Source organism: Trichechus manatus, unplaced genomic scaffold (assembly GCF_000243295.1).
Source record: "Trichechus manatus latirostris isolate Lorelei unplaced genomic scaffold, TriManLat1.0 scaffold00001, whole genome shotgun sequence".
Lineage (NCBI taxonomy): Eukaryota > Metazoa > Chordata > Mammalia > Sirenia > Trichechidae > Trichechus > Trichechus manatus.
This window is the reverse complement of record NW_004443937.1, coordinates 7,309,300-7,337,260: the sequence shown is the minus strand read 5'-3', so window position 1 is coordinate 7,337,260 and position 27,961 is coordinate 7,309,300. Positions and strand designations below refer to the sequence as shown.

General features: G+C 39.0%; 1 protein-coding gene across 2 annotated transcripts in view; it reads right to left on the bottom strand.

The window, feature by feature from the left end:
* GRM7 (glutamate metabotropic receptor 7) overlaps positions 1-27,961 on the bottom strand; it is a 1,123,177-nt gene that overhangs the window by 57,117 nt on the left and 1,038,099 nt on the right. The window contains exons 9-10 of one of the 2 annotated variants that reach the window (XM_004368286.1): positions 22,342-22,588; positions 16,770-16,861 (exon numbers count right to left, since the gene is read on the bottom strand). In XM_004368286.1, coding sequence (XP_004368343.1) covers positions 16,791-16,861; positions 22,342-22,588 — 318 coding nt within the window. In that variant the 3' untranslated portion in view covers positions 16,770-16,790. The remainder of the gene's footprint in view (positions 1-16,769; positions 16,862-22,341; positions 22,589-27,961) is intronic. The other variant, XM_004368287.1, reaches the window with a different exon arrangement.

Below are 27,961 nucleotides of genomic sequence, written 5' to 3'. Positions count from 1 at the left end.
CCTTGGACTCTGAATATCCATGAGCTTCCTGGTTGACAAAAGATATCTGGTCTCAGAAGGGTGACTCACCTGCTTTGGGACATGGAAGCTTTACGCTGGGAACCCTCCCAGACCTGCCCTATGCATCTCTTCTTTGTGCTGATCCTGATTTGTATTTGTAAGTTTAGTCTTTCCATGAGTTCTGTGAGTCATTCCAGCAAATTATCAAACCTGAGGGAGTAGTGAGAGCAAACAGGTCAGAAGTAAGGGAGGCTGGGAATCCCCAAGCTTGCAACTGCCATCCTGAAGAGGTAGTGGGAAAACCTTAAATTCGTAGATAGCAGGTAAGAAGTGAGGGGAGCCCTGGGGACTTCCAAGTTTCGTGGCTTGCATCTGAAATCTTGGGCTGACTTGACAGTCTCAATGAATATGTCCTTCAATGTGTGAGATCTGACCTAGCTATGGGTGGTTAGAGTGAGGAAGAAGTGAGTATGTGCAGCTGGTATCAGAATAGAAGTGGCAGAGAAGTGAAAAGTGGAGTTTGATTTTTCCATGTAGCCCCAAATAGCCAAAACAATTTTGAAAAAGAACTAAGTTGGAGAACTCATGCTCCCCAATTTCAAAATGTACCACAAAGCTAATACAATTCTATTCTATCAATCTAAATGCCTATGCTAATATGAATTCAGTGTCTAGAAATAAACTCATACATCTATGGCCAATTGATTTTTGACAAAAGTTCCAAGTCTATTCAATGGAGAAAGGATAGTCTCTTCAACAGATGGTGCTGGTATAACTGGATCTTCACATGGAAAAGAATGAAGCTGGACCCCTACCTCACACCATATATGAAAATTAACTCAAAATAGATTAATGACCTACATATAGAGCTAAAACAACAAAACTCTTAGAAGAAAACATACATGTAAATTTTCAGGACCTTGTATTTGGTGATGAATTCCTAGCTACAACAACAAAAGCATGAGTAGCAAGTAAAAAAAAAATACATAAATTGGACTTCAATAAAATTAAAACAGAAACAAACAAAAAGAAAACTTTTATGCGTTAGAAGACATTATCAAGAAAGTGAAAAGATGATCTAAGGAATGGAGCAAATATTTGGGAAATATATATATATGTCATAAGGGTTTAATATCTAAAACATATAAAGAACTCCTACATTGCAACAATAAGAAGGCAAACAACCTAATCAAAAATTGGCATAGGACTTGAATATATAAAAAGATATACAAGTGGTCAATATGTACATGAAAAGACATTCCCAATGTCATTAGCTATTTTAGAAATTCAAATCAAAATCACAATTAGATACAACGTCACACCCAGTAGGATGGCTATTATCATTAAAATGGAAAACCACAAGTGTAGGCAACGATATGGAGAAACTGGAACTCTTGTCCATCATCAGTGGGAATGTAAAATGGTGGAGCCACTATGGAAGACAGTCTGGTGGTTCCTTAAAAACTCAAATATAAAACTACTATATGACCCAGCAATTCTACTTCTTGGTGTATAACCAGAAAAATTGGAAGCAGGGACTCAAATAGATACTTGTACAACAATGTTCACTGCAGAATTATTCACAAGAGCCAAAAGGTGGAGACAACCCATGTGTTCATCAACAGATGAATGGATAAACAAATTTAATCATTTTTAGTGTATAATTCAGTGGCAATAATTACACTCACCATGTTGTACAGAGGAGCCCTGGTGGTGCAAATGGTTAAGTGCTGGGCTGCTAACCAAAAGGTTGATGGTTCAAATCTACCCAGAAGCTCCACAAGAGAAAGACCTGTCAATCTGCTTCTGTAAAGATTATAGACAAGAAATCCCAATGGGGCAGTTCTACTCTGTCATTTGGGGTTGCTATAAGTCAGAATAGACTTGATGTCACCCAACATGTTTTATAACTATCACTACTATTTCTAAAACTTATTATCACCCTAAACAAAAACTCAGTGCCCATTAAGCAATAACTTCCATTTGCCACTCCCTCTAGCCCCTGGTAACCAGTAATCTATACTCTGTTTCTATGTATTTGCCTATTCTGGAATTTCATAGAAGTTGGATCATATAATATGTGTCCTTTTGTATCTGACTTATTTTACTTAGCAAATGTTTTCAAGGTTCATTCATATGGTAGCGTGTATTAGAACTTCACTCCTTTTTATGGCTAAATAATATTCCATTGTATGATATGCCACCTTTTGTTTATCCACTCATCTGTTTATGGACATTTGGGCTGTTTTCAACTTTTGGCTATTATGAATAGTGCTGCGATGAACTTTGGTGTACAAGTATGTGTGTCCCTACTTGCAAGTCTTTTGGACTATACCTAGGAATGGAATTGCTGAGTCATATGTTAATTCTATGTATAATTTTTGAGGAACTGCCAAACTGTTTTCCATAGTGGCTGTACTATTTTATATTCCCATCAGTGATGGATGAATGTTTCAATTTCTCCACAACCTTGTCAACACTTACTTTCTATTTTTCTGGTTATAGTCATTCTAGTGAGTGTTAATCCTTAAATTTTTAACTTGGCTTTCTGCTATTGAGGAATGATGACATGGCAATGAATACGTGTACATTGCTTACATTTTCATAGAGCTAGAACTGGCCTCTAGGCTAGCTACAGGGTTCTAGTACAAGGCCCATGATAACTGCAAACAAACTTTCCACCTTGCCTATTGTTCAACAATTATGTTCAACTGTAGAATCAATAAATACAGAGTATTATGAATAGTGTATGAAAGGATACAGGAGAACTTCCCCAACTGAGAGTAAACCATTTCTGGAAAACAATTTTTTTTGTTAGTTTACATATTTATTGCACACCCCACAATGTGAACTACTTTTTACTAGATGCTACAAAATAAATGGACCCCAATGTTCTCAGACAGAGCCTGTAGACTATTTTCACAAGCAATCGAGATTGCTACAAGAACAAAAGATATCTCTTCTAGAAAATAAGTTATTCTTCTTTTACTTTCTCTTTGCTATGGCTCAGCTCTGTCTCATAAAACTTATTGTGATGATGGAAATTTTCCATACTTGTGTTGTCTAGTCTGGTAGCCCCTAGCTACTTGTGTCTATTTGAAGACATGAAATGTGGCTAGGGTGACTGAGGAATAAATTTTTTTTATTTCATTTAATGCCAACTAATTTAAACGTAAATAGTCACATGTGGCTAGTGGCTACCATATAAACTGAATAGCTGTAGCTCAACTGGGGATAATTATGATAAGAAAGTGAGTCCCTGCTGCTTAAACTTTATGTAAAAATGGCTTGAGGGTGATGTCTGACCGCTAACTTCACAAGGCGAAAGGAGAATCAAGACCAAATAACATGCTTGTCTACTCAGAGTACTGGTTTGATAGGGATAAGCAATTTAAACATTGGCTATCTGAAATGGGAGGAGATAAAGGCATGAAGTGGCTGGCTTATACCCTTTCGTGGGCATGCTTACACTCAAAAGGGGGACAAGGGAGGACCCTACACCACCATCAAGGAAGAACAGCCAGGAGTGGAGAGCATGTCCTTTGGACCCAGGATCCCTGCACTGAGAAGCTTCTGGAAGCAGGAGACCAAGAGAAAGAGCAAGCTGTAACCTGGAAGACTGTGAGAAGCAGTGTCAGGAGAGACTCCATAGCAGAGACCCGCTAGCAGGAGACTGAGTGCCTTTGGGCAGAGGCTGAGGACCAGGGAGAGGTGTGCCTGTGAGCACAGTTGGGAAGAGGCTGTCCTGATGGAAGAACTGTATCCTGAGTGTTCCTGAGTCTGAACTGTAACTGTTACTTCCCTAATAAACCCCATAATTGTGAAAAAAAGAAAAGAAAGGGAGTCCTTGGGTGGTGCAAATAGTTAATGTGCTCAGCTGCTAACCTAAAGGTTGGCGGTTTGAGTTCACCCACAGGTGCCTGGAAAGAAAGGCCTGGTGATGTGCTCCTGAAACATCAGCTATGTAAAACCGTATGGGATGCAATTTTACTCTCACATACACAGGATCTCCACAAGTCCGAATCGACGCAATGGCAACTTTTTTCTTTACTGGTTTATAATAAGAAATGTAACAGTTAATTATTATGTCAAATATATTCACTAACCTATTTAATCCTAATAACAACCCTATAAGGTAGTTATTAATAGTGTACCCATTTTGCAGATGAGAAAACTGATGCACAGTGAGGAAGTAGTGTGTTCCATATCACATATCTAGATCATCGCAAAGTTGGATTTAGTATTCAGCAGGACACACTCCAGTGTCTTCTCTCTTAACCTGTGTACTAGGTCTGAAAGACCATGGCTATTTACCAACAGGCAATGGTTACTGAAGGTTATTCTGACCAGTTCCATCATCCAATAGGGATGAAAAGCATGAATGAAGATTTAAAAAATAAATAATCTCTTTGAGGAGTTTGGTGATAAATGGGTGCAAAGTTGCTCTATAGAACAGCTTGGAATAATTGGGTAAAGACGTATTGACTCACTTTGCCTACAAATGGCTATGACCCATGGCCCACTGAGTGCAGGGAAAAAAATACTGACCCAGCTTCCTATGGGGTGTTGTCATGGATATTAAATAAAGATGGTGCCATGTTTGCACAGCTCCTGTAATAGAGTTCAGTAATTAACTTCCTCTTTATTTAGTTTGCAACACCAGTCTGGAGATCCTCTTGAGAAAAAATCTTGAAATAGCTTCTCACAGTGTTACCAGACAGCTAGAGATGACTTCCTGGGTAAGTGGTAGATGACACTTGTGCAATATGCCCAAATAATTATTTTTAAATCACTCATTTTAATGTCCTGGAAAACACTTGGCTGGGTAAGTGATCACCGTCACATCAGCACTATATTGCAGGTGTGGATTATCAGGCAATATTAAAAAAAAAAAAAAAAGTTCCCCAACCTGGATGTGCATCAGAATCACCTGAGAAGCTTCTTAACATGGAGGTGCTCTTTTGTTGAGTACCAGGTTATGGAACAAATTATTTAAATTAGACTGAAGTATAAACAGAAATACGTATTTCTAAAGATTTCTTCTTGGCAAGTTTTTGGCCATAAGTAGGATATTAAAATCGATTCCTGGTATTTCTTCATATATCTGAGCAATAACAGGTAATAAGAACTTAATGTAAACCTAACCACGATGGTGACTATGTTGAAAGTATTTATGCCTAAAGGCAGGAAATAAGTCCTGTGTTATGAAAATTAAATAAAAGCTACGTGTGTTTAACTTTGATTTCCCAGCTTGCTCATTTGACAGTGCAGTGAACTTTTGGCTTCAAGGCACCCATGCTCCGAACAGGATCAATACTAAATCGGCAGAAGACAAGGCAGGAGATGTATTGATATTTCAGTCTGAAAATTCTACAGGTTTTTTTGGACAAAAATCAGATGCTGATGATTATTTGTCACTCTCAAACTTTATTGTGTGTGGTACAGAACGATAATGGGTACAAAACATTACATGATAGAACATCAGGTTGCAATCTCCAAAATCTTCCCTGGGGGAAACAAAAACAGAAAGATCCAGTTAATTTAAGGTGACATAGTAACAACACTGACAGTTAACGTTTGAATAATTACTCTGCAAAATATCTGTTCTAGATGTACATATTATTGTGGTAAAAATATACACCACAAAACATTCACCAATTCAACAATTTCTACATGTATAATCCAGTGATGTTGATTATATTCTTCATGTTGTGTCACCATTACTGCTATCCTTTTCCAAATAATTCCATCATCGTCAACATAAACTCAATGTCCCCTAAACAAAAATCTAAGTGCTTTACTTTCTCTTGATCCTTGCAACAACCTCATGAGGTTGTAATTTACAGCTGAGAAATGATCTTTTGAAGAGTCAACATTTTGCTTTGCTTGGCCTAAATTATAGAGTATCACATATATAACCTCTATTTCACTTTCTTTTCCTTTAAATGGTGGGGAGAATCCCCTGGGATGCAATTCTCCTTGCTGACTGGACCCAGACTAGACTGAGAATCCAGCAAGCCCAGGAAGAGACTGACTTTTTCAGGGTTGTATCACAGTAGACTAGGATCTTTCACCTATTTGATAGCATCCATGTCTTCCTTAAATAAAGCCCCTAGAAAAAGTTCTAATGGGCCAGGATTTCAAGAGGAATTTCTCCAATTACTCTGGAATATTAAGAAGATATTGCTGGTATGTGATGAGTACCATCCAGTGTTAACCCCTGATAAACTTGACAAGATCTCTCCGCTTCATTATATTCATTGATGGGCTGGGTAGCAAAGCTTCCTCAGGCCCCCTCGGCAGGATGGAGAAAGCCAGTTGCCCTGGACAATCACCTGACTCTGCCAGCACAGATGGTCAGCTGCAGTTGCACGTTTCACCTGAACAGAAGCAGCAGTTCAAGTCTCAGTCTGGACTTCGGCAAGCCATGGAAAATTAAAATGCAAATGCAATTTGCAAACATGACAAAAGCAAGGGAAAGGGGAATTAAGTTCCTAGAACAGAAATCTAGCATTTTTCATGCTAACCCTAGGAGGCCAGCTTAATCAAATTTTCAGCTAACACTGATGCTAATGACCCTGGTGGCCAGTTTCTGTACTGAGCTTTGCAATGACAAAAGCAGGGGGAGAAAGAGCAAGTGATGAAACTGTGCTGGGAATAAGTTTCTCACATTTTTTGTGCCAGGGAAGTGCCAGTGTTTAACACTGACAAATCCTCTTCTGGGTTTAATTTCTTTTGCTTATGCGTCCATAGGCGCCCTGGTGGTGCAGTGGTTAAAGTGCTTGGCTGCTAACTGAACGGTCTGCAGTTCAAACTCACCAGCGGCTTCTCAGGAGAAAGATATGGCAGTCTGCTTCTGTAAAGATTTATAGCCTTAGAAACCCTATGGGGCAGTTCTACTCTGTCCCACACAGGGTAGCTGTGAGTTGGAATTGACTTGATGGCAATGGGTTTGGTTTGGTTTTGGTATGCCCCCATGCCAAACCTGGACACCTTAGGCGGAGGCAGAGTCTGACTATGGCCGTCAGTATGTAACAACTTGTGATTTTCACTCTGTGCAGACTTGTTGAGTGAGCCCTGCACTCAGCCCAGGACAACCAGTTTCATTTAAGTATGCTATTCAAGGTATTCCAGTGAATTCTAAGGAGTTAGACATTTCCAGCTCTAGAAGCCCATGTTCTCTGCAGTAGGAACTACAGTCTTTAATTTTTCAGAGCACCAAAACTATCCAAACACAGGCAAAATTACATTAAGTGATTTTATCATTCTCAATACCTTAAAGAAGAAAAGGAGGACACATCTCATTTAACAATGGCCCTAAAATCAGATTATGATTTCTACCATGAAGCCCTGGAGGGCCTATCTAAACTGTGGGAAATTGAGGACCTCTAGAATGAATGGACCAATCCCTAGGAAAGAACATCACGTTTGGTAAAGTAGAGAGAGGGTCACCAAAAATGTGGGAAACCTTCAAGGAGAAGGATAGACACAATAGCGACAGGAATGGGCCCAAACATATCAAAGATCATGAAGATTGCTCAGGATTGGGCAATGTTTCATTCTGTTATACATAAAGCGGCCGTGAGTCAGAGCCGACACAACAGCAACTAACAACAATAGTATGGACTGAGAAGACCAATAAATGTTGATCAGATAGGTTATGGAAACATTTTGGCCTATTCCATTCAGTTTTGGAAAGGTTTTTTGGAAAGGGCTCTGGCTAGAAGGTCTGAGTTCGAGCATTCACCGTGTCACGCATTAGTGTGTGTCACTGGGAAGTTACTTCACTGCTCCCAGCCTCAGTTTCCTCATATGTCAAGTGAGGACAACAAGACCTACCTCAACAGATGGTTGAGCACTTGATAAACTTTACATCAATATGGATTATCTGAAGGAATTATCATCGTCATCACTATCATCAATATTATTGTTGTTATTATTATTAAATTGCTGCAAAGCACCATGCCAGGCTCTCAGAAGACTAGAATGAGCCTGGTCCTCCATGGCAGTTCTATATTTGATATATGTTTGATAAACACCAATTGTCAAGGTATCAGTGAAGATTTGTGAGAGGTTTTGTTAATTGATATTGCTGTAGGATCCTGGACTCGAAAGGAAACCAAATGTATTTTCTCAAGCAAAGATTAAGGGACTCTGTTCCACTCAGTCATTATTCTATCACTCAAGACATACCCTAGAACTATTATTTGTACTTAAAATGCTCTTCAGCATGGCAGCCGGCCTGGAGTGACCTGTCGGAGTTAATCATATGGAATGGCTCGTATATCAGGTAGTATCAGCCAATCTGTCCCACAGAAGCCTCGCTGAGTGACTGATGGCCTTCTCTGTCAATTTCACCAAGCCCAAAGACTATTAATGACCCATGAAAAGACCATAGTGACCTCTCTCAAAAACAGAGCTTGTTGTACCTAAGGAGTAGACTGCCGGACTTCACTGGCAATTTAGATGCCATCCCTTCCTACTCTGATGGTTTATGGTCAACAAAAAGTAACCACAAAAAATAGGAGAGAGGAAAGTCACTTAAAATGAAACATAGGCAGAGAGATGAGCAGGCACTAACAATGTTACCTTAAATATTCACAGTCCTTTACAAAGGAGGGCTTTCATATACCTAATTCCACGCTGACTCCTTGGTATACCCCCAAGGAAAAGCTTATTCCCATTTTGTAGAAGAGGAAACAGAGGATCAGATTAAAAAAAAAAAGTTGCTATTGAGTCAATTCAACTCATGGTGACCCCATGTGTTTCAGAATAGAATTACTCCATAGGGTTTTCAATGGTTGTGATCTTTTGGAATTAGATCACCAGGCATTACTTTCAAGGTACCTCTGGGTGGACTCGAACCATGAATCTTTTGGTTACTTACTAGCTGAGCGCTCAACCATTTATGCCAAATGAGACTTATCCAAGATCACAGAGGTCCAGAAGGTGACGAAGCTTATGCTACCCCAAGCATTAGAGTCAGAGTTAGAATCCTGGTCCAGTTTCCTTATTCTTGGCCAGAGAAAAGAACAGCACGTGCAAGGCCATAACCAGTACGTGGACCAACACTTACTGAAAGTGGGATTGCTGATTGGTGTCATGGTCTTCTAAATGTTTGGGTCAGCTCAGCAAGGACAGAGTTTGGAGACATTTTCTCAATCTTCGTTGCACCAGCTGGGATGATCAGAAGTTACTCTGAAAGAGGGCAGAGATGTAAAGGGAATTCAAAAATAATCTTAAATTTGAAAAAAAAAGAATGATGAGAATATACATGTAGATCATAAAGAGAAATAATGATTACCTTCGATTCCAAGAGAAAGTTAATTTAAAATGTATCCAAGTTCCATTGCACATCCAAGAAAAAAAAATTCTGTGGAGTTGAGGCATGTCTTTAGTAGGCAGAAATGAAAGTCACAATCACTTGAGCTCTAAGAAGATGCTTGTTACGGATTGAATTGTGTCCCCCAAAAAGATGTGTTGTAAATCCTAACTCCTATACTCGTGGTTATAATTCCATTTGGGAATAGGTTTTCTTTGTTATGTTAATGAGGATTAATGTAGGGTGTGTCTTGCATCAATAGCTTTTGAGATATAAAAAGAGCAAATTCAGCACAGAGAAGCAAGGAAAGATGGGGGAGGATAGATGCCACACCACATAAAGATCACCAAGGAGCCAAAGAATAGAAGCTGAAGACAAGGACCTTCTCCCAGAGCTGATAGAGAGCAAAAGACTTTCCCTAGAGCAGGCACTCTGAATTTGGACTTCTAGCCTCTTAAATAGTGAGAAAATAAATTTCTATTTCTTAAAGCCATCCCCTGGTGGTATTTCTTTTATAGCAACACTAGATAACTAAGACAGAATTTGATACCCAAAAGTGGGGGTGCTGCTCTTACAAATACCTACAGTGTGGAAGTGGTCTTGATGGAGGTAATGGGTGGAGGCTGGAGGAGTTTTAAGGTGCCAAATAGTGAAAACCTAGATTGCCATAAAGAGACTGTTGGTAGAATTATAAATGTCGAAGGCAGTTCTGGTGAGGGCAAAGAAGGAAGTGAGAAGAGCTATAGAGAAAGTCTCTATTGTCTTAGAGAACACATATGGTGCCAGAAACAGAAGGTTGCTAGAAACGTGGGCATTAAACATACTTCTGGTGAGGCTTTAAAAGGAAATGATGAACGTGATTGGACAATGGAGGAAGGGTGATACTATTTATGCAGTGGCAAAGAACTATGTTCAAATGCTTGGTGGAAGGTAGAATTTGTAAGTGATGAACTTGGATATCTGGCTGATAAGATTTCTAAGCAAGGTCTTAAAGGGGCCGTGTGGTTTCTCCTTGCTGCTTATAGCAAAATGTGAGAGGAAAGAGATGGACTTAAAAATGAACTGTGCAAAATGAAAACAACTTAAAGATTTGGACAATTCTGCTGTACAAACTAAGGACACATGTCCTAGAATCTCACCAAGGACGTGGCTACACAATCTTCTGTTAAAGAAATTAAGCCTGTGACTGATGGATCTAACCAACTACCACAGCAGGAAACCCATCGGCTTATATTGAAGGGAACAGAGAAAGAATGAAAGGAAAGAATGCTGTCTGCTTCTTGGAACTCGGGAGGTAGGAAACAGGCCAAAGGAGCTACATCTGTTGTCCCTCAAGAAAAGAAAAGGACCATCCCTGGAACAGCTCAGAGATCAACAGAACTGTTGGAAGGAGCATGGGAAGAATTTTAAAGGGTGGGGTCACAGCCTCTTAGGTTTCAAAGAGTTGGATCTTCGCCAACTTGGTTCCGGAGTGTGAGACTGCCTTTAAAATGTGCCAGGGAATGGGGCTGCCAACCAAAGCTGAGGGAGTGGGGCTGTCATGCCCAAGGGGTGGAAGAACAGGGCCTGCTGGAGTCGAGGGTGTGGGGGGTCTCCACTTAGATGGACTAGAAGAATGGGGTCACCCGAAGCCAAGGGAGAAAAGTTGCTGACCCAGTGGGCTTGGAAGGTGGAGCTGAAGTCCAGGGTTGAGGGACTTCCACCTAGAATCCGGAGGGTGTGGCCAACACCCAGAGTCTGGAGGGTGGGGCCATTGCACAGATGGTCTCATAGAACAGAGGATTATTTTCAAGCCTTGAGAGCTAATGTAATTTGTTCTGCTGGGTTTTGGACTTGCTTGGTGCTCATTATTCCTTCTTTCCCTCTAATTTCTCCCATTTGTAACGGAAATGTGTACCTTGTGCCTGTTCTACCACTGTACTTTGGAAACAGATAACTTGCAATCTAGATTTCATGGTTACCAGATGGAGAAGAATTTTGCTGCAGGATGGAATATGCCTAAAGTCTCACCCATATTTGATTTAGATGATTCAGAAGATGAGATTTGGGTTGATTTAAGACTTTTGGGATGATGTGATGGGGTGAATGTGTTTTGCATGTGGCAAGGGCATGAATTTTTGGAGGCCAAAGGGTGGAATGTTATAGATTGAATTGTGTCCCCAAAAAATATGTGTTGTAAATCCTAATCCCTGTACCTGAGGTTATCATCCCTTTTGGGAATGGGTTGTTTAGTTATTTTAATGAGACAGGATTAGTGTAAATTGTGCCTTGAGTCAATCTCTTTTGAGATATAAAAAGAGCCTATTAGGCATAGACAGGCAAGCAGAGATGGTGGAAGATAGAAGCCATACCCCATGAAGATCACCAAGAAGCCAAAGAATAGAAGTTGAAGAAGTTGGAGCCTACAGAGACAGAAAGATTTCCCCTAGAGCCAGCGCCCTGAATTCGTACTTCTAGCCACCTAAACAGTGAGAAAATAAATTTCTGTTTGTTAAATCCAGCCACTTGTGGTATTTCTGTTAGAGCAGCACTAGATAACTAAGAAAATGCTCTTCACAGTAATTAGGGGAAGAAGGATTTGAGAGATTCACTGACCTTGGGTTGGGATACTCACTCTTTTCTTTTTAAATGCAAGTGCATCTTGGGGGCTAAAAGAAAAAAATTCTTTAAAGACTGGAGGCCAGTCTTTGAGAAAATGTCCTCAATAATCATAAAAGCATCAAATTGATTGCGTTTTTGTGTGTACTAAACTAGAAGCTTCAAGCATTTAAAGTAAGCGCTTAGGATCCATTCCCAATAGCAGCTTTCAAGTTTGTGTGCCCTCTGAAAGAAAAAATGGTATAGATAGTCATAATCCAGAAAAAGAAAACAACAGCATGAACCTTTGCTGGTTTTATACGTGGGTTTACCTCATCCAAAGAGGTACTGATTACACAAGCACAAGTGTAGTAGGGACTGTCCATTTTAGGAGTTATACATAAAAATCGTAACATGTTTTTGAAACCTGTGACATTAGAGTCAAACATTGTGAACTCAGGCTTTATCTGGAAGAATACAATTCCACATGCTGAGATTGTAGAGTTGGTATTTTCTCATTAAGAAATAAGTATTCCCTTAATGAATATTTATTGCGTACCTACTACATTCTAGGTCCCTGGGTGACACAAGTGGTTTGTGGTCAGTTGCTAACCTAAAGGTTGGCGGTTTGAATTCAACCAGCAGCACCTCGAAAGAAAGATCTGTGATCTGCTTCCATAAAGATTACAGCCAAGAAAACCCCATGGAGCAATTCTACTCTGTAACACATGGGATCGCCATGAGTCAGAATTGAGTCCACGTCAATGGGTGGGTTGTTTTTTTTTTTTTTTTAACAAGGTTATAGATAGGAGCCTTTGTTACATGAGGCATTATACTCTACTCATTCTATGCACATATTTCTAAGAAAGTAGTATTTGCAGGCAGTGTGCTAAAAGCACAAAGATAGAGGAGACTGAGGCCCTCCAGCCCCCATCTGCCTCCCTACTGCCATCCCCTGACACTAACAGCCTCAAAACACAATCTTTCAGGTTCATAGAAGTGCTTTCTGGTCCCAGAACACATCATCTTCTTTTGTACTCCCAGTTCTTTGAGCATACCTTTCCCTGCCTCGAGTGCCTCTCCTTGCATGGCTGCCTGGAGCCCTTCATCTTTTAAGACCAGCTCAAATAAAACCTCCTGGGTGATGCTCTTCACAAAAAGCTTGATAGCACTTGGCACATAGCTCTGCGTAGAGCTCCTGTCACCCAGAATTATGATTGCTTACCTGTGAGTCTTCCATCAGCTCTGAGCTCATTGTCCACTTCTGCCGTGGTCCTTGTCACCTCAGGGCTGGCCCAGAGGCGAGGTGCTCGGCAAAACATTAAGAATGCTCTCATGGTTCACAAATTGTGGCCAGATGGTGCTGTGCAGGGTTTAAATGTCAAATTTGATGTAGTTTTCATAACTTTGAGGTTTCTTTTATGCTAGGAACTGGTAGAAATACTAGTTATGTGATCTTTCACCCCATTCTCTAAGTTGAATAAAGTAGCAGATCATACCGAAAACCAAACCAAACCCATTGCCGTCGAGTCAATTCCGACTCATAGCGACCCAATAGGATAGAATAGAGCTGACCCATAGGGTTTCCAAGGAGCGGCTGGTGGATTCAAACTGCTGACCTTTAGGTTAGCAGCCCTAGCACTTAACCAGGGCTCCAGCAGAACACAGACAACAAATTTTAATTGTTTTTTGTGGATACTGAGATATCAAACTCTGATGAGAGAGAAATGATAGTGTTTCACAGAGTTCTTAGGCAGAAAGAAATATGCCCTAGAGACTTTGAGCTGTATTATTTCTAAGGTGATTCAATGTCGAAGGTCAGATAACATATAGTCCTTGCTATGCTACATAGAATATTTTCAAAGTCGGTCTTAAATCGAGAAGGTTTCCAGTTAGCTCTGAGATATCACACAGAATGTTAAAGAGGTGGGAGGTTCTCCATGTGATACAAAATCTAGGATCTGACCATTCCAAAATAACTTCATTATAATAATTACAAGAAACAAGAGATTATTATTTTTACAATTTCATTTAGTAAATTTGTAAGAAGTCAACGATATTATAACCAGTGTCCTTGCTAGGAAGAGAGAACTATTAACTGTCCAGATTTACACGGCTGAATTAAACTCTTAAAGTTTTTCTTTTAATCAGAAAACCATCAAGTAATATGAAAATTTACCTTCTAACAAAACAACCTGTTTCCTGACCTGGTGATGATGCCAGATTAATTGTGCTTTTATGGCTTAATGGCATTTTAAAATAAATGTCATCAGATTGATAACACTCTGCAGAGTTTTAAAACCAATAAACATTCAGATAAAAGGTACAAGCATTTGGAAAAGGACAGTGAGAATGGTTGTACAGCTTGAAGAATATAATCAATGTCACTGAATTGTACATGTAGAAATTGTTAAATTGGTATATGTTTCGTTGTGTATATTCTCACCATAATTAAAAGAAAGAAAAAAAGTTACAGGCATTACTGTCTGGTTTGCTGATGTCTGGTCTATACTGCTTGTCACAGGTAGGTTTTTTAAACCGAGGTATTATATGTAATACATTTTCAAACAGGTTAGGTTTTGTTCTGGCTGACCTTGACCCTGCTTCCTTCAACCCTCTACCAGCAGATGTTTGATCTGCTGTACCTAATATATCTGGTTGGGACATGGAGCCTGAAAATTGAAGTTTTAACAGCCCAGTAGCATAAAAGTTCATCCCTGAACCTATAGCTTTTCCTTTAATATTTTGTCTCCCTGAAAACAACCATGTAGAAATGGATTTGAATACACACATTAAGCAGCTTTTTTCACTGTTCACCCAGGCTTACCAGTCTCCTCGTGGATGTGAACAATGTGAATCACCTCACTCTTAGTAGAAGTGTAACTTAGACAAACTTTCATTCACAATTATTTTTTAAGTGGCTATAGAAGATGATTATCCTTAATTTGTAAAGCTACCTTTCATATTAGTTAGAACAGGAAAGTGCCTAATAAAAACCTTTGAAGCAAGATGATCCTAGCAAAAAGTCTGAGTTTATTTCTAAATAGTAACATCCTAAAAGTATTTTTTTAAACAAAAAGTTGACTCAAAATATTTTCATCTTGCACTCTTTAAACCAAAAGGCACCAACTTAGAGTGGAGCTAAAGAGAATTTTTAATGGATTGAGATTAAATCTATCGTTTTTACCCAGGGAAATTTCCTTCTCATTTATTCTCAGGCAGACTCATGTAAAAGGACTATTAAAGTGATGAGCTGCAGTGTTTTGACAAGCACTTGTACTGCAAAAACTTGAAATCTCACTGGAATACAGTTATATATTCACCGGGAGAAAAGAATGCCCTATTTAAAAACCAGGACAGATCATGTTGATATGGAAAAAAGGAAGTAACGATGTGAACAATACATCTGAAATTAAAGACTGAGTTGCTGGCATCCATATAAAATCAACAGGAAATGTAATTACTCTTTGAAAGTACTCTTGTCCTGTCTTACAGTGCTAAGTGGATTTAAGAAAAAGAAAAAAGGCAAGACATTATTTGTATTCAGAAGACCACTACAAAAACAAGGATGAGAAGAAACAGAAATGATCCAAGAACAGTTCCATGTTATTGACAGAGAGAAGAGAAAGACCAGTCCATATTATTGAGAAATATGTTTTATTTTTCCCCTTCCATGATATAATCTCTCATCTCTCTGTTTCTTGGAATCCCTCGCCTATGTCTCTCTATCTACTTTATGAGCACAGTAGGAGGTTTAGAGGGAATCCAAAAGGAATCTTTTTCTCAAAGCCACCACATGATTTTAATAACTCTACTCCATGCTCTTTACCGTGTTTATTTTCCCACCGTTTAATTCCTGATTCTACCTGGACAAGGATGCTTGTCAAAGCAAATATTCCTTTCTCTGTATAATAATATTGCTTAGGCTGAAACAGTGGATGATGATGATGAAATAATGAATAATAGTAACAAATCTTTCAGACCATATATTCTTTAGCAAGAGTCCAATGTAATATATAAGCATCAATGGTGAATCAATTATTATTCTATGACAGCCCATTCACACATCCAGTTCACACATCACACAAGTCACACATTTCTTCTAAATTATTAGTCTGGATGCTCTTGGTATTCACTGGTAAAAAAAAAGTTCAGTCTCTTTCCTGGATTTGCCTAATGTTGAAGGCCATCTTTAGACTCGTGTTGTCTTTCATTGACCCTTTCCATGCTTTTCTGAAAAGACTAATTGATTCAGTGTTTGCCTCAGGAAGAACTATGACCCCCAAATCATCTTCAACACATTATAAACCCAGCCACCAACTTTTTTCTATTTCTCTGCTGCAAACTAGGAACAAAGACAATTTTGTGTTTAGGACGGTAAGGCCATTGATTGTTTCTTTGAATGAATACCTTTCTGTGAATGTATATATTTCCCTGAATACATTTAATAAAATTAAACCAGAGCACATATTTTTACTAGGCTTGTCAAACATCTCCCTTCTCTCCCTATAGGTTTTCCACATTGCCTGCCAAACCCAGAGTGTGAAAACATACATTTAAAAATAACTTCTCACCAATGGTAGTTTTAAAGAAGAGCATGTATCAGAGTGACTGGTACCAAGTCTCCATTATTGGCTACTTATCGTGCTAGGGAAAGACAAATGTGCACACTCTCCCATGCATGTTCTCCAGAAAATAAACCAGGCGCATGGCCAACAGCAGCGGCTGGCGCTAAACTTATCAAACACATCATCTTCAAAAACGCATTCCTTCATATAGACAAATTTCAGGTCATCATGCATAGTTTTCATGGAAACATCTCTCATTTTCAAGAACATACAAGTAGATAAAAATTAGATTGTTTTCTTACCTTTTGGAAAGCAGGCAAAAGCTATACTGTTGGTGGGATAGTGTACCAAGTAACAGACTTTTGTACACTCTTTCTTACAGGTGGTATACAGTCTACAGGAAAAGTAAATATATAGGTATGTATAAAATAAATGTGCACACAATATTCCTTTTTATTTTTTCCCCCTTTAGGAGAAGAGGCTCCAATAGAGACCATAGACATTATTCTCACTCTTTGGTATACCAGTTCACCACAATTCAGGTACCTCTGAACATGGGAGTACTGGTGCCTCTCTGGTTAAGGCAGTTGGGTTTACTTGCTTGCGTTGGAGCGGCTGAGGGAACCAGCCCAGAAATAATTTATCTATCTGGTCAGGACATTCTTTTCTTCTTGTTGCAATCCCTTTTTTCTCAGCCTAGTTCACTTATGCTGACCAGCCTGCGTGGTTAGTCCAGAAGGATGAAACAAGTAACAGAATGTTGAGCATGTTAGGGATCCAAACAAATGAAGAAGCAAAACAAAACAAATTAACACAGCACAGGATTGTGTTCCAGAATTTTCTAGGCATCATTACTTATGTAGAGTCAGGTGCCCACATCCATTTTCCAGCAGTCCGAGTTTTGTTTTTTCTGTTGTTGTTCTTTTTTTTTTTTTTTAAATCAAATACCTCCTTATATTGACAGTTCTACTAGTTTCTGTAATAATTGCTTTCTTTGAGAACAGCGTACATTTTTAGTTATGATTTTCCTTATAATAAACGTAAAATGGTAGTAAAAACACATCAGAATGCAACTTATATTTAAAATGCCTTCTTTTAGAGTTTACATCAGAGGCCCGAATCGTCACTCCTCTAACATGAGATTCTTTGCCATACAATGTGTTCATTGGCTTAAACCGGTCTTTTATGTAATATATGTCCAGGCCTTATCCCAGACAGGTTCAGACTATCAGTCCTACATCCCTACATCCAAGGAAAAGGGTGTGCGCCGAGCTTCTCACCTGACTGCCGCCTCCAGTCACCACTGACTTGCCTGGATAAACAATCTGTAACTGGCCCAGCTAGCTGTAGTGTATGTTTCCACTGCCTGTGGGGCACTGGCTTAGAAAATGGATGTTAGCTTATGACAAAGGTAGCTTAGGGCTACTCAGCATTATGCATTGTGATCCTCTGTAAAGGAGAGCAACTGACCAGAGGATAATTCACAGAGCATTTTCTGGTTCCAATCAGTCCAGGTAGGAAGGCAGCAGTCTTTATTCACCCATCCCAATGAAGCCATGCTGCCTCTTAGTTAATATCATCCATCCAACTGGAAAACAACCATGGTGGCCATCAGTAAGCCAAGGCCCAAGCACACCAAGTCCTCCTGTTTATCTGACATCTACAAGTTTGCCATGAACATACATCCGCCAAGTCAGCAGTGGGAAGTGCAGGGAAATGTGCCAAATTCAGGATGCAGGTAGAAGAACCAGAGTTTGAGGAGTCCGCTCCTACTCAACGGCAAGGGTTCTTCTTAGAAAGGGATGTTGAGAAGGCATCATGTTGACCAGACCTAAAGCTATCCAAATTAGGTGAGGCCCTTCTAATGTTTAGCAACAGAACTTTTATTTGTATAAATAAAAACTGAATGATGAGCTACACCCCTATGCTCGCTGGGGTTGCTATATTTCAGTCTGAGTGCAGAGACCAGCAAGCATTGGTCCAACCCTGAATATCTAACAGGTTAGTAGTGCACAGACAAAATTTTGAGGTTTACTTTTTATTTATTCAATACAGAAGGGACTTCGTCTTTCAAATAACTGAAATTTAACTAGTGAAACAACCTACAAGGAGAATTCAACTTGTTGGGGAAAATCAGGCAGTGCCAGAGCAGCTTTAATTTTTCTGCCATATGAAGTCAACAAGCAAATTTGTTGTTATGCAGACATGTAGCTGCAGTTTGGGGTTGGATGAGTAAAAGCACACATGCATCAGATGGCAAACTGCAATGATGGACCAGCATTGTAAAAATGAAGACATTGAAGGTTGAAATACATTGAGACTAACTGTTGGGGAGTAACAATGAATAAGCGGATATTCCTTTTCTATTATTTAATTTGTAGTACATACTACTACCTCCACCTCCTCTCAGATACTTCTTTCAGAAAACAGTGAGCAGAATTTCTCCATTGGAAAGACATAGCAGTTTTTCAAGTGCATGGTCTGCGTGTTTGTTTTTAACCAGAGAACTTAATTTAAATCCACCAAGTAATTCCTGCATCTCTGTTACCCAGGATCAGAAATTGGAGATTATTTGAGCTACGTTTGGTATTAAATAGAATGTAATAATATTTCCTGTCATCAGAATAGTCTTGTTGTCTGTTTTCATTAATCAGAGTTTTCCACTACTTCTCTTTCCCCGTATATACATAAGTTTTTGCATTGCTAAAGACTGGTTTTCCAAACGTAATGGCTATTTATGATATCATTCTTTCCATATTAGTGGTTCATTTTTGGATCAATAGCCATATGCTATCGGCTACTGCACTGTACTACATAGATATGGGACATTTCCACCATTGCAGAAAGTTCTGCTGGACAGCTTTCAGGAAGATAAGGTCTTTCGAGTCTTCTTTAGGTCCTTTGAGAGCTGGGTCATCAGAAACCCCAATGTTTGGAGGTACATGAATCTCCTCCTGTGGTTTAGCAAGTATCTAGTCGAAGTCTTTATGATGTTTTAGGGAGTGTCTACACAATATCAAAAGAGTGAATTAAGTATATATACATATACATATGTCTTTTTAGACTACTTGTAAGACAAAGTTTCTATTTCATTTCATTTCTTTCTTGGCTTTGTGTAGACACCGTAATAACAGTGAAAACAAAATCAGTAATACTTGTTTAAGGGAAAGGCACCAAATGAATTCCACGTGGGATCATTGTTGTGATTGGCATAGATAATAAAATATTTGAATATTTAAACGGTAAGATATGGCCTCTACCTGGGCAGCCTTCTTTGACCTCAGGTTCCTCCTCTCTTCGTAGACAACACAGCAAGCAATAATACATTTCACAGCACATTTAATTGAGGAATCTGCCACCAAACATCATTATATTCTGTATATACAAGCTGTATTACCAAACAAAGGGGTCAAAAAAGTGATTTCTGCATTGAAATTATGACATGTCACACATGTCCTAAGTAACACGGAGCAAAGAGGAACAAGCATGGGTTTTAGTCTAATCTCTGCTGCTTCTCTACATGTGTAACTTTAGTTATGTCACTCAATCTTGCTAAGCCTCAGTTTCTTCAGTAAAATGAGAATAATATCCAGTCTATGAATTCTTGTGAAGACTATAGGAGAGCTTCCAAACAAAAGATTCTACACAGTAACTGTTTCAAAAGGTAATTGATGCTTGTATTAGTATTTTAACAACCACTGTCTTACCCCAAACAGCTTTAACAAAGATTGGACCTAATCATTAAAAGTTGACAACAGTCAAAATGTTGTTTGAAAGCTAATAATTTAAATAGTATAATATTGAATTAATTGCCCAAATTCAATATTTCTAAGTTGGCCATTTTTTTTAATACATACAGACTTTTGACCATAATATCTGCTAATTGATCCCAGGCAGTATCTAGATAATTTTTTATATGCTTGTGTGTGTGTGTTTAGACAGATATAAATGCAAAACTGCTAACTGGAATGTCTCCAGGGTAAGGATTTTATAGAATACTAGTCTGGAAAGGGGTCACAGAATAAAAAGCTATAAGAGATACGAATATCAATATAGGTATATATATGTATGTATATATATATATATTAGATGCACAAATATGTTCATGAAAATATTTCCTTTTGGGAATCAGGTCCATTTGCTGCATGGTATTCAGTGTATCTTTAACTGTACTGTCATATCTACTCAACCTATCACACTGAAATGTACTTTTAAAAAAAGTTTTGTGGCCTTTTTTGTAATGGAATCAAATTAATATCTAATATCTGATACATTATTTGCTAGCCACGTGATAGTTATGACATAGACATTATTACTTCCATTTTATACAAGAAGATGCTGAGTTTTAGAAAAGTTCTGTAACTCTCCCAAAGTCACACATCTGGTAAGTGGAGTGGCTTGGGTTTGAGTCCAAGTCTGTCTCAACCCAAAACCTCTTCCTATCTCACATCAAATATCACAATTCTCCATTAATTTCCTTTCCTCTCAATTGATCAGTTGCTTTGGAGACACAAGAATACAGCCTCTACACCCATTCCGATTCTCCCTTCTGTTGCTGTATTTCTTCTCCTTCCCCAAAACATCTGCTATTGAAAAGTCAATGTGAAACCCACGGTGTTGTTAATTAACCTTTGTTATCTGTCTCAGTATTTTCAAAGTGTTTCACAATATTCAATCAACCAACTATTTAGAAATGGAGATGGGTCACAATCATGGATCATTGCACAGTATTTGTTGGGACCAAGCTTCCTCATTTTAAGAAATTTCTTTCTTTTAGGGCAAAAAGAATTTCCTCAGCGTATTTAAAATAGGGGATCTTTTCCTCTTGGCATTAAGTCTTTGGCTACTACAAAATTAGTTCACAATTGAAAAACAGCATGTCTTAAATGACTTAATGAACAATCTGAAAACCCCTCTACCTTTAAAACAGAAAATGTCATGAACAGTTGAATCTGTTTCATTTGACAAAGAACTGGTCTAAATATTCTTAGAAAACAAATCTTAGAAGTTGTATTTTTAGTCTGAAATTCACTGTTACCACTACATTTTAATAAAATTAGCAATTGGGAATTCTATGCATTTACCTTCTTAACTGGTCTTGTTACTTTACAAAGTGATGTCTATACATCCACCTTATTTGGGGTCACTTGCAGGGGTCACTAAAGACTACCCAGGGTGTTGCAGATATTCCATGTAGAATCTCAAATATGACATTTCATCTTTTATTTCATCCATAAGGTTTAGTCTTTCTTGGTGAAACCCCCCTGCAGTAGTGTGGTAGGGTGTAGCTCCAACGTGGTGATGCCATTAGCATGGTGGTACCTGGGCCTGTATACTTAGATGAAAGTTTGCCATCCTTATTCAATATTTTGTGTGTGTGTGTGTGTGTGTGTGTGTATGTATTTTCCCATAGCATTCCTGCTTAGTAAAGAATAATAATTTTCTCCACATTCACTTGACAGTGGAAAGAATTTAGGCTTCCAAAGTTCTCAAATGCTCCACTTTCATTCTTGCTGCTATACTTTAATTACATGTGAAAGTTCTTGTTTCCCTAAAGGAAGGGAGCAAGAAAGGTGGCTTACAACCTGACAAGTATATTTATGTCAATTGAAGGATTTGGTATCCAAGGAAAGGGGAGGTTTTACACATCTGAAGCAGAGCCCCTTAAGGCTTGTTTCCAACAAAGAGAAAAAAGAAAATGGTGGCATGAATGAGTCAAAGTCAGAAGAGCAGAAGTTAGTATTTACCAAGGCAACTCAACCATAAGGTAAGAATGGTCACACTATTTCTGCAAAAAAAGGCAAACACACACCACATTTTCTAGAGCTTCCTGAGGCAGGCTGGGTAAAATAAAAGGAAAGCAGAGTTACTTACTGTTTGGGTCTACGTTTTCACAGAGTTCTGTCTTTGCCTCACCGTTGGGTCTGTCACTGGGTTTGTGTGACAGCCTCGATGACATGGTGGCTGCTGTGACTACCGCCTTGAAGCTTCGCTTCCGTTTCTGGACATTGAGCTCGGGGTGGAAAATGATGATGTACACTTTTGGCATGTATAGCATCCCCAGCGCCACTGACGCACTTAGGTTCATGGAGATTGTAAGCGTGGTAGTTTGTATGTAGAGCTAGGAGACACAACACACAAGACACTATTACAAATAAAATGACCGCAGAGGGAGTCTGAACACTTAAAGTGATGTCAAGAATGATTACATGGCTTAGGAGGGGTAGATTTAGGAGGGAAAATATAGCAGTCTCCAGGGGCTTCTGACAATGAGGAAAACCGAATGGACCGCATATTTACTGGGGAGCTTAGGTGTGTATTAACTGATTGAATGCCACTGGATGAATCCATGTGCATGTTTGCCCTGGAGAAGTCTTTTACATGAAAGTTCAGGATAGACTTCCATGAAGTTCCTTTAGTCAGACTTGCAGCTGAATACAAAGCATGAAGAATATAGAAGCTGTATTCTCAAGTAAGGGGTGGTTTTTTTTTATCCCCCACATATACTCAGAAGGGTTAACTTGTTCTTGCTAGACAGAGATTCCGGGACCTTACTTACAGTCTTTATGTCAACATATGTCTCTTTTTGTATTATTTTTAATGAGAGTGCACCCTCACCATAACCTACAAAATAGTGAGTTGAATTTCCCTCAAAATTAATCCCTTCTTGCTTAATTATTTTTTACAAAACATCAATGACAACAGACCAAGATCTGAGGACACCGACTCATCCATTGTCTCTGCATTGACAAACTGCTAATAGGATGCAAAACCTCGTTCTGACACTGCCTTGTTTGTTAGTTTGGATGGTGACCCATAGCTGTCCTTGTCTCCTTTTGCTCCCTGGAGAAATCAGAAGGGCAACCACTTACTTGTCCTCTAATGTGTTAAAACATTACCATGGTGGTATATTTGAAAAGGAGATCGTTGAAGGATGTGGGGAGTTGTAAGATCAACAAAGTCAAAGTTACAGACAACCTGCCTTGGTCCAGCGGTGTTTGGGAAGGGCCTTATCACGATCCAGAGCCCCCATATGCTCAGGCATGTTCATGTTTTGAACAACTTCTAAAGGCTAGATTACACTGCGCAACTCGCTATCATGGCCTTTGATGTCAGTGGAAAGCCTAGTTCCTTGGTGTGCCACAAGAATGCCTCCATGGACTTCCCCCTGCTCATTTGCCACCTATTTCACTCTCTTTCTCCCCAGGGTTCTATCTTCCCCATCATACCTTGAATAAGCTGCACTCCATTCTGTCAAAGAACCTTTACACAGGCAGTTTTTCTTTTTCTTATATACAAGGTTCTTCCTTTGCTTCTTTAGAGAATCCATTCCAGGCCACCCTCAGGCATAGCCTCTTCCTCCAGTCTAGGCCGTGTTTGTACTCATACGTGCTCAAAGAATTGTCCTCTAGGTTATGGCTTTCAGTTTGTAATTATATATTTATTACTCTGATGGTTTGACTGCCCATCTCCTAGACGAGGCCATGAGTTCCGTAAAGGCAGAAACCTTGTCTCCTGTGTTGTGTCACTGCGTCTGCGGTGCTGGGCAAACAGCAGGCACTTGATGCATACATGAGGGATGAGTTTGCTGGCTTTGCATAATGGATACCTTCATCCTACCTATAACTCTTTCTCTAAATATAAAAGAATTTTCATCTGACATATTTGCTTCCTGGGCAATTATGATCTTAATTCTTCAAAACAAGGCCCCAGCAAAGAAATCAAAAGAGATTTTGTTGTCTGGTCTGGAAGCAATACAATTTTCCTACAAACATTAGTTTGAATTTATATGTCTCTGAATAGTTAAAAGGAGATGCCAGCTTCTGACTCTGTAATACATAATGAATGCAAAATGGAAAGACACAACAATATTGAATTAATAATCCCTCTTGACTGTGAATTAGACCATATTTTACAAGCTCCTCTTTTCCTGTTAGAATGCCTTTAGTCTTTCATATCTGTCCCCCCCCCCCCTTAGGCTACACTCTTTGAGAAGGACTTACACGGTCACAGGGCTTTCTGGACCCTAGAAAATGGTGCTTCCTTTCCTCATGGTCACTGCTATCACCCTATTAATGAGAGCTTTGCAAACCATGGTCGAGCCAGTCCAAGAAAGGAAGGGCTATACGCTGATTCATGTGATATTAGGTTTTGTTCCTGTTTCTCTGCTGAAATGGGCAAAGTTTGCATCTGAAGAAATCATGAAGTTTTTGTTTTGTTTTGTTTATTATTTACATACAGCTACAAATAATATATATATGCATGTATGTGTATATATATATATAGGTATGTGTATATATACAGACTTTTTTATCAAAGACTGCTTATGATGATTGTTTTATGGGGTGTTTAATTTCATTATTTTCAAACTAGAGCCCATCAAGACTTTGATATTTAGTTTGAAAAATTTTTGCAGTCTCTGGTAACAATTCAGAAGTATGTGAAAATTCAAGATGAATGTCATTGACCAAATTCCTACCCCCAGAACCCTCTTTACATAGTAGAGTGGTTGAGTAATACCTACTTCATAGTGTCTTATTGGTGATAAAATATGCTAATATTGGTAAAGTGCTTAGAATAGAGTCTGGCATGTAGTAAATACTATGTAAGTATTTTTTAAATAAGTATATAGGTGTAAAGATATAGAGGCTTCAGTCTACAGGAATCTCCAGGGTACTGGTCCAGAGGATCAGATCCCAGAAAGCCCTAGGAGGGAAACTAAGCTGCTGTTTCTTTAGCTTTCAATGGGATGTTCACCTTAAGGTTCTGATTTTTCATCCCTGTGTCCCCTTTAGTACACTCTTTAAGCTAATTGTTGTTGTTGTTGTTAGCTGCCGTGAGTCAGCCCTCCACTCCTGGCAATGACATACACAACCAAAAGAAACACTGTCCAGTCCTGTGCCGTCCCCATGACTAATTTTGGCTTGGACCTTTGTGATCCATAGGATTTTCAATGATTGATTTTCAAAAGTAGATCACCTGGCCTTTCTTCCTAGTCCTTCTTAGTCTGGAAACTCTGTTGAAACCTTTTCAGCATAATAGCAACATGCAAGCCTCTGCTGACAGACAGGTGGGGGCTGTTCATGAGGTGCATTGGCTGGGAATCAAACTTGGGTCTCCTGCATGGAAGGTGAGAATTCTGCAACCGAATCACCACTGCTGCACTTTAGCTTATTACAACACATTACACCGTATTTATTTTTAGTCTCCTCAATGTTCCTATTTTATCCGATGCTTACTGTACATATGGGGTCGCTATGAGTCAGAATCAACTTGAAGGCACTGAGTTAGGTTTTTTTTCCTTTGGTTTACTGTACACTATATTACCTTGCTTGATCTTGAGTATTTCATACCATTCTATTTTATTCTCCTTATAATTTCTTTAGAAATGGAAAGGGGTTGATCATTATTAGTCCCTGCGAAGACAGTTTGCTGAGGTCAGGCCTCTCCTTCAGGGCTGGCTTTCCGTTGAGCTTAATCCCATTCTGGCTGGCTGTCCCCAGTGGAAAAAGAAAAAAAAAAACTTTCCTCACTTTGGCCAGTTGTGCCAGCTGAGGCTTGTGGGAAAGACTCAGATTGCCTTGGAATTTCCAGGTGTTTTGATAATTAAGCCTTAATTTTATCACCAACCTAAAAGCACTTCTAGAACCCAGTTTTCGCTCCAGGGTTGAATATGGTTTCTCTAACATGCATCATGAATAATTCAGATTTTTTAACTCCAGAGGATTTAGGCAAGGAATTCAGAGTCAAGTCAGAAAAGAGTTTTGCATAATATTCCAGAAAAGTAGTTTCTCCAAGTCTGATGCATAGAATCCTTGGCAATTACTATTCTGTCTCTGGTTTCCTCATCTACAAAATGAAGATAGTAAGCGTTCCTATCTCATACAGCGGTTGTGAAGATCTAACTAATAAATATATGAAGAGTGCTTAGCAGAGTGCCTGTGAAATACGTGATCATGAAACGTTAGCTGCCAATGTTTATATTCTTTCAGGTTAGGTTGTTGGGTGGTAGATCTCAAGTTAAGACATTTTCTGTCATAACTCTCATATGTTTAAACTTCTTACACGTGGTATTAACTAGTTTTAATATCTTAAAAAAAAAAAGATCTATTCATGACTAAAGAAGAACCCGTTGCCCTCAAGTGACTCAGACTTATGGTGACTCCATGTGTATCACAGTAGAACTGTGCTCCATAGGGTTTTCAGTAGCTGATTTTTTGGAAGTAGATCACCATGCCTTTCTTCTGAGGTGCCTCTGAGTGGACTCGACCTTTCAGCCTTTTGGTTAGCAGCCAAGCACTTTAACCATCTGCTCCACCTAGAAATTCCCATATACTGGCAAGTGTATTAATAGAACACAAGGCTATTTGCTTAGTTCAATGCCAGGCAAGGCTCTCAGTAGAATCTGCTCCATGCATGTTCTAATCTAAAAGTTAGAAAAGAAGAACTCAATGAGCAGTAAGTGCTACATCGAGGTATAAAGAACAACGGCCTCTCATGATATGCATCCACATTTCACCCAACAATGAGACGCCTTGTTTTGATATACCTCGGTGTAGTGATTAGGGTTCCTTGAGTTCTCCTTGTCTGACTTAGATTGCTCGGAAGCTACGAAATTAGACAACTTGATAGTGCTCATGAGCAGCTTTGACTCTGAAATTTGTCAATCCTTCTTTTTAAGTTTCAGAATCAGTTTAACTGAAGACTATTCTGAGAGATTGCAAGGCAAAGTGTTAATAGTTGCAATAGTGACAGGTTTTAGACTTTGAAAATCATAACATCCTCAACACCTGCTATGGACTGAATTGTGTCCCCTAAAAATGTGTGTCAACTTGGCTAGGCCATGGTTCCCAGTACTGTGTGGTTGTCCATCATTTTGTGATCTGATGTGATTTTTCCCGTGTGTTGTAAATACTACCTCTGTGATATTAATGAGACAGGATTAAAGGCAGTTATGTTAATGAGGCAGAACTAAAATCTACAGGATTAGGTTGTATCTTGAGTCAGTCTCTTTTGAGATATAAAAAAGAGAATCAAGCAGAGAGGAAAGTGACCTCATACCACCAAGAATAAAGAGCCAAGGGGGGAGTGGGTCCCTTGAACCCGAGTTTCCTGTGCTGAGAAGCTCCTAGACTGGGGGAAGATTGATGACAAGGATTTTCCCCCAGAGCCAACAGAGAGAGAAAGTCTTCCCCTGGAGCTGGTGCCCTGAAGTCGAATTTCTAGTTTCCTAAACTGTGAGAGGATAAATTTCTCATTGTTAAAGCCATCCACTTGTGGTATTTCTGTTGTAGAAGCACTAGATAACTAAGACAACACCACTCAGAGAAAGAAAAAGAAAAAGAAAGAAAGTAAAGAAAAATTCACAGGACACAGGGATGCATATAGAATTATTAGGAAAAATCCTTTTTGATTTTTGAGTTCATCTAAATAGTCTCATCATTACTACTAATATCTTTAATAATAAATACATGCTATAGAAATGAACCAACAA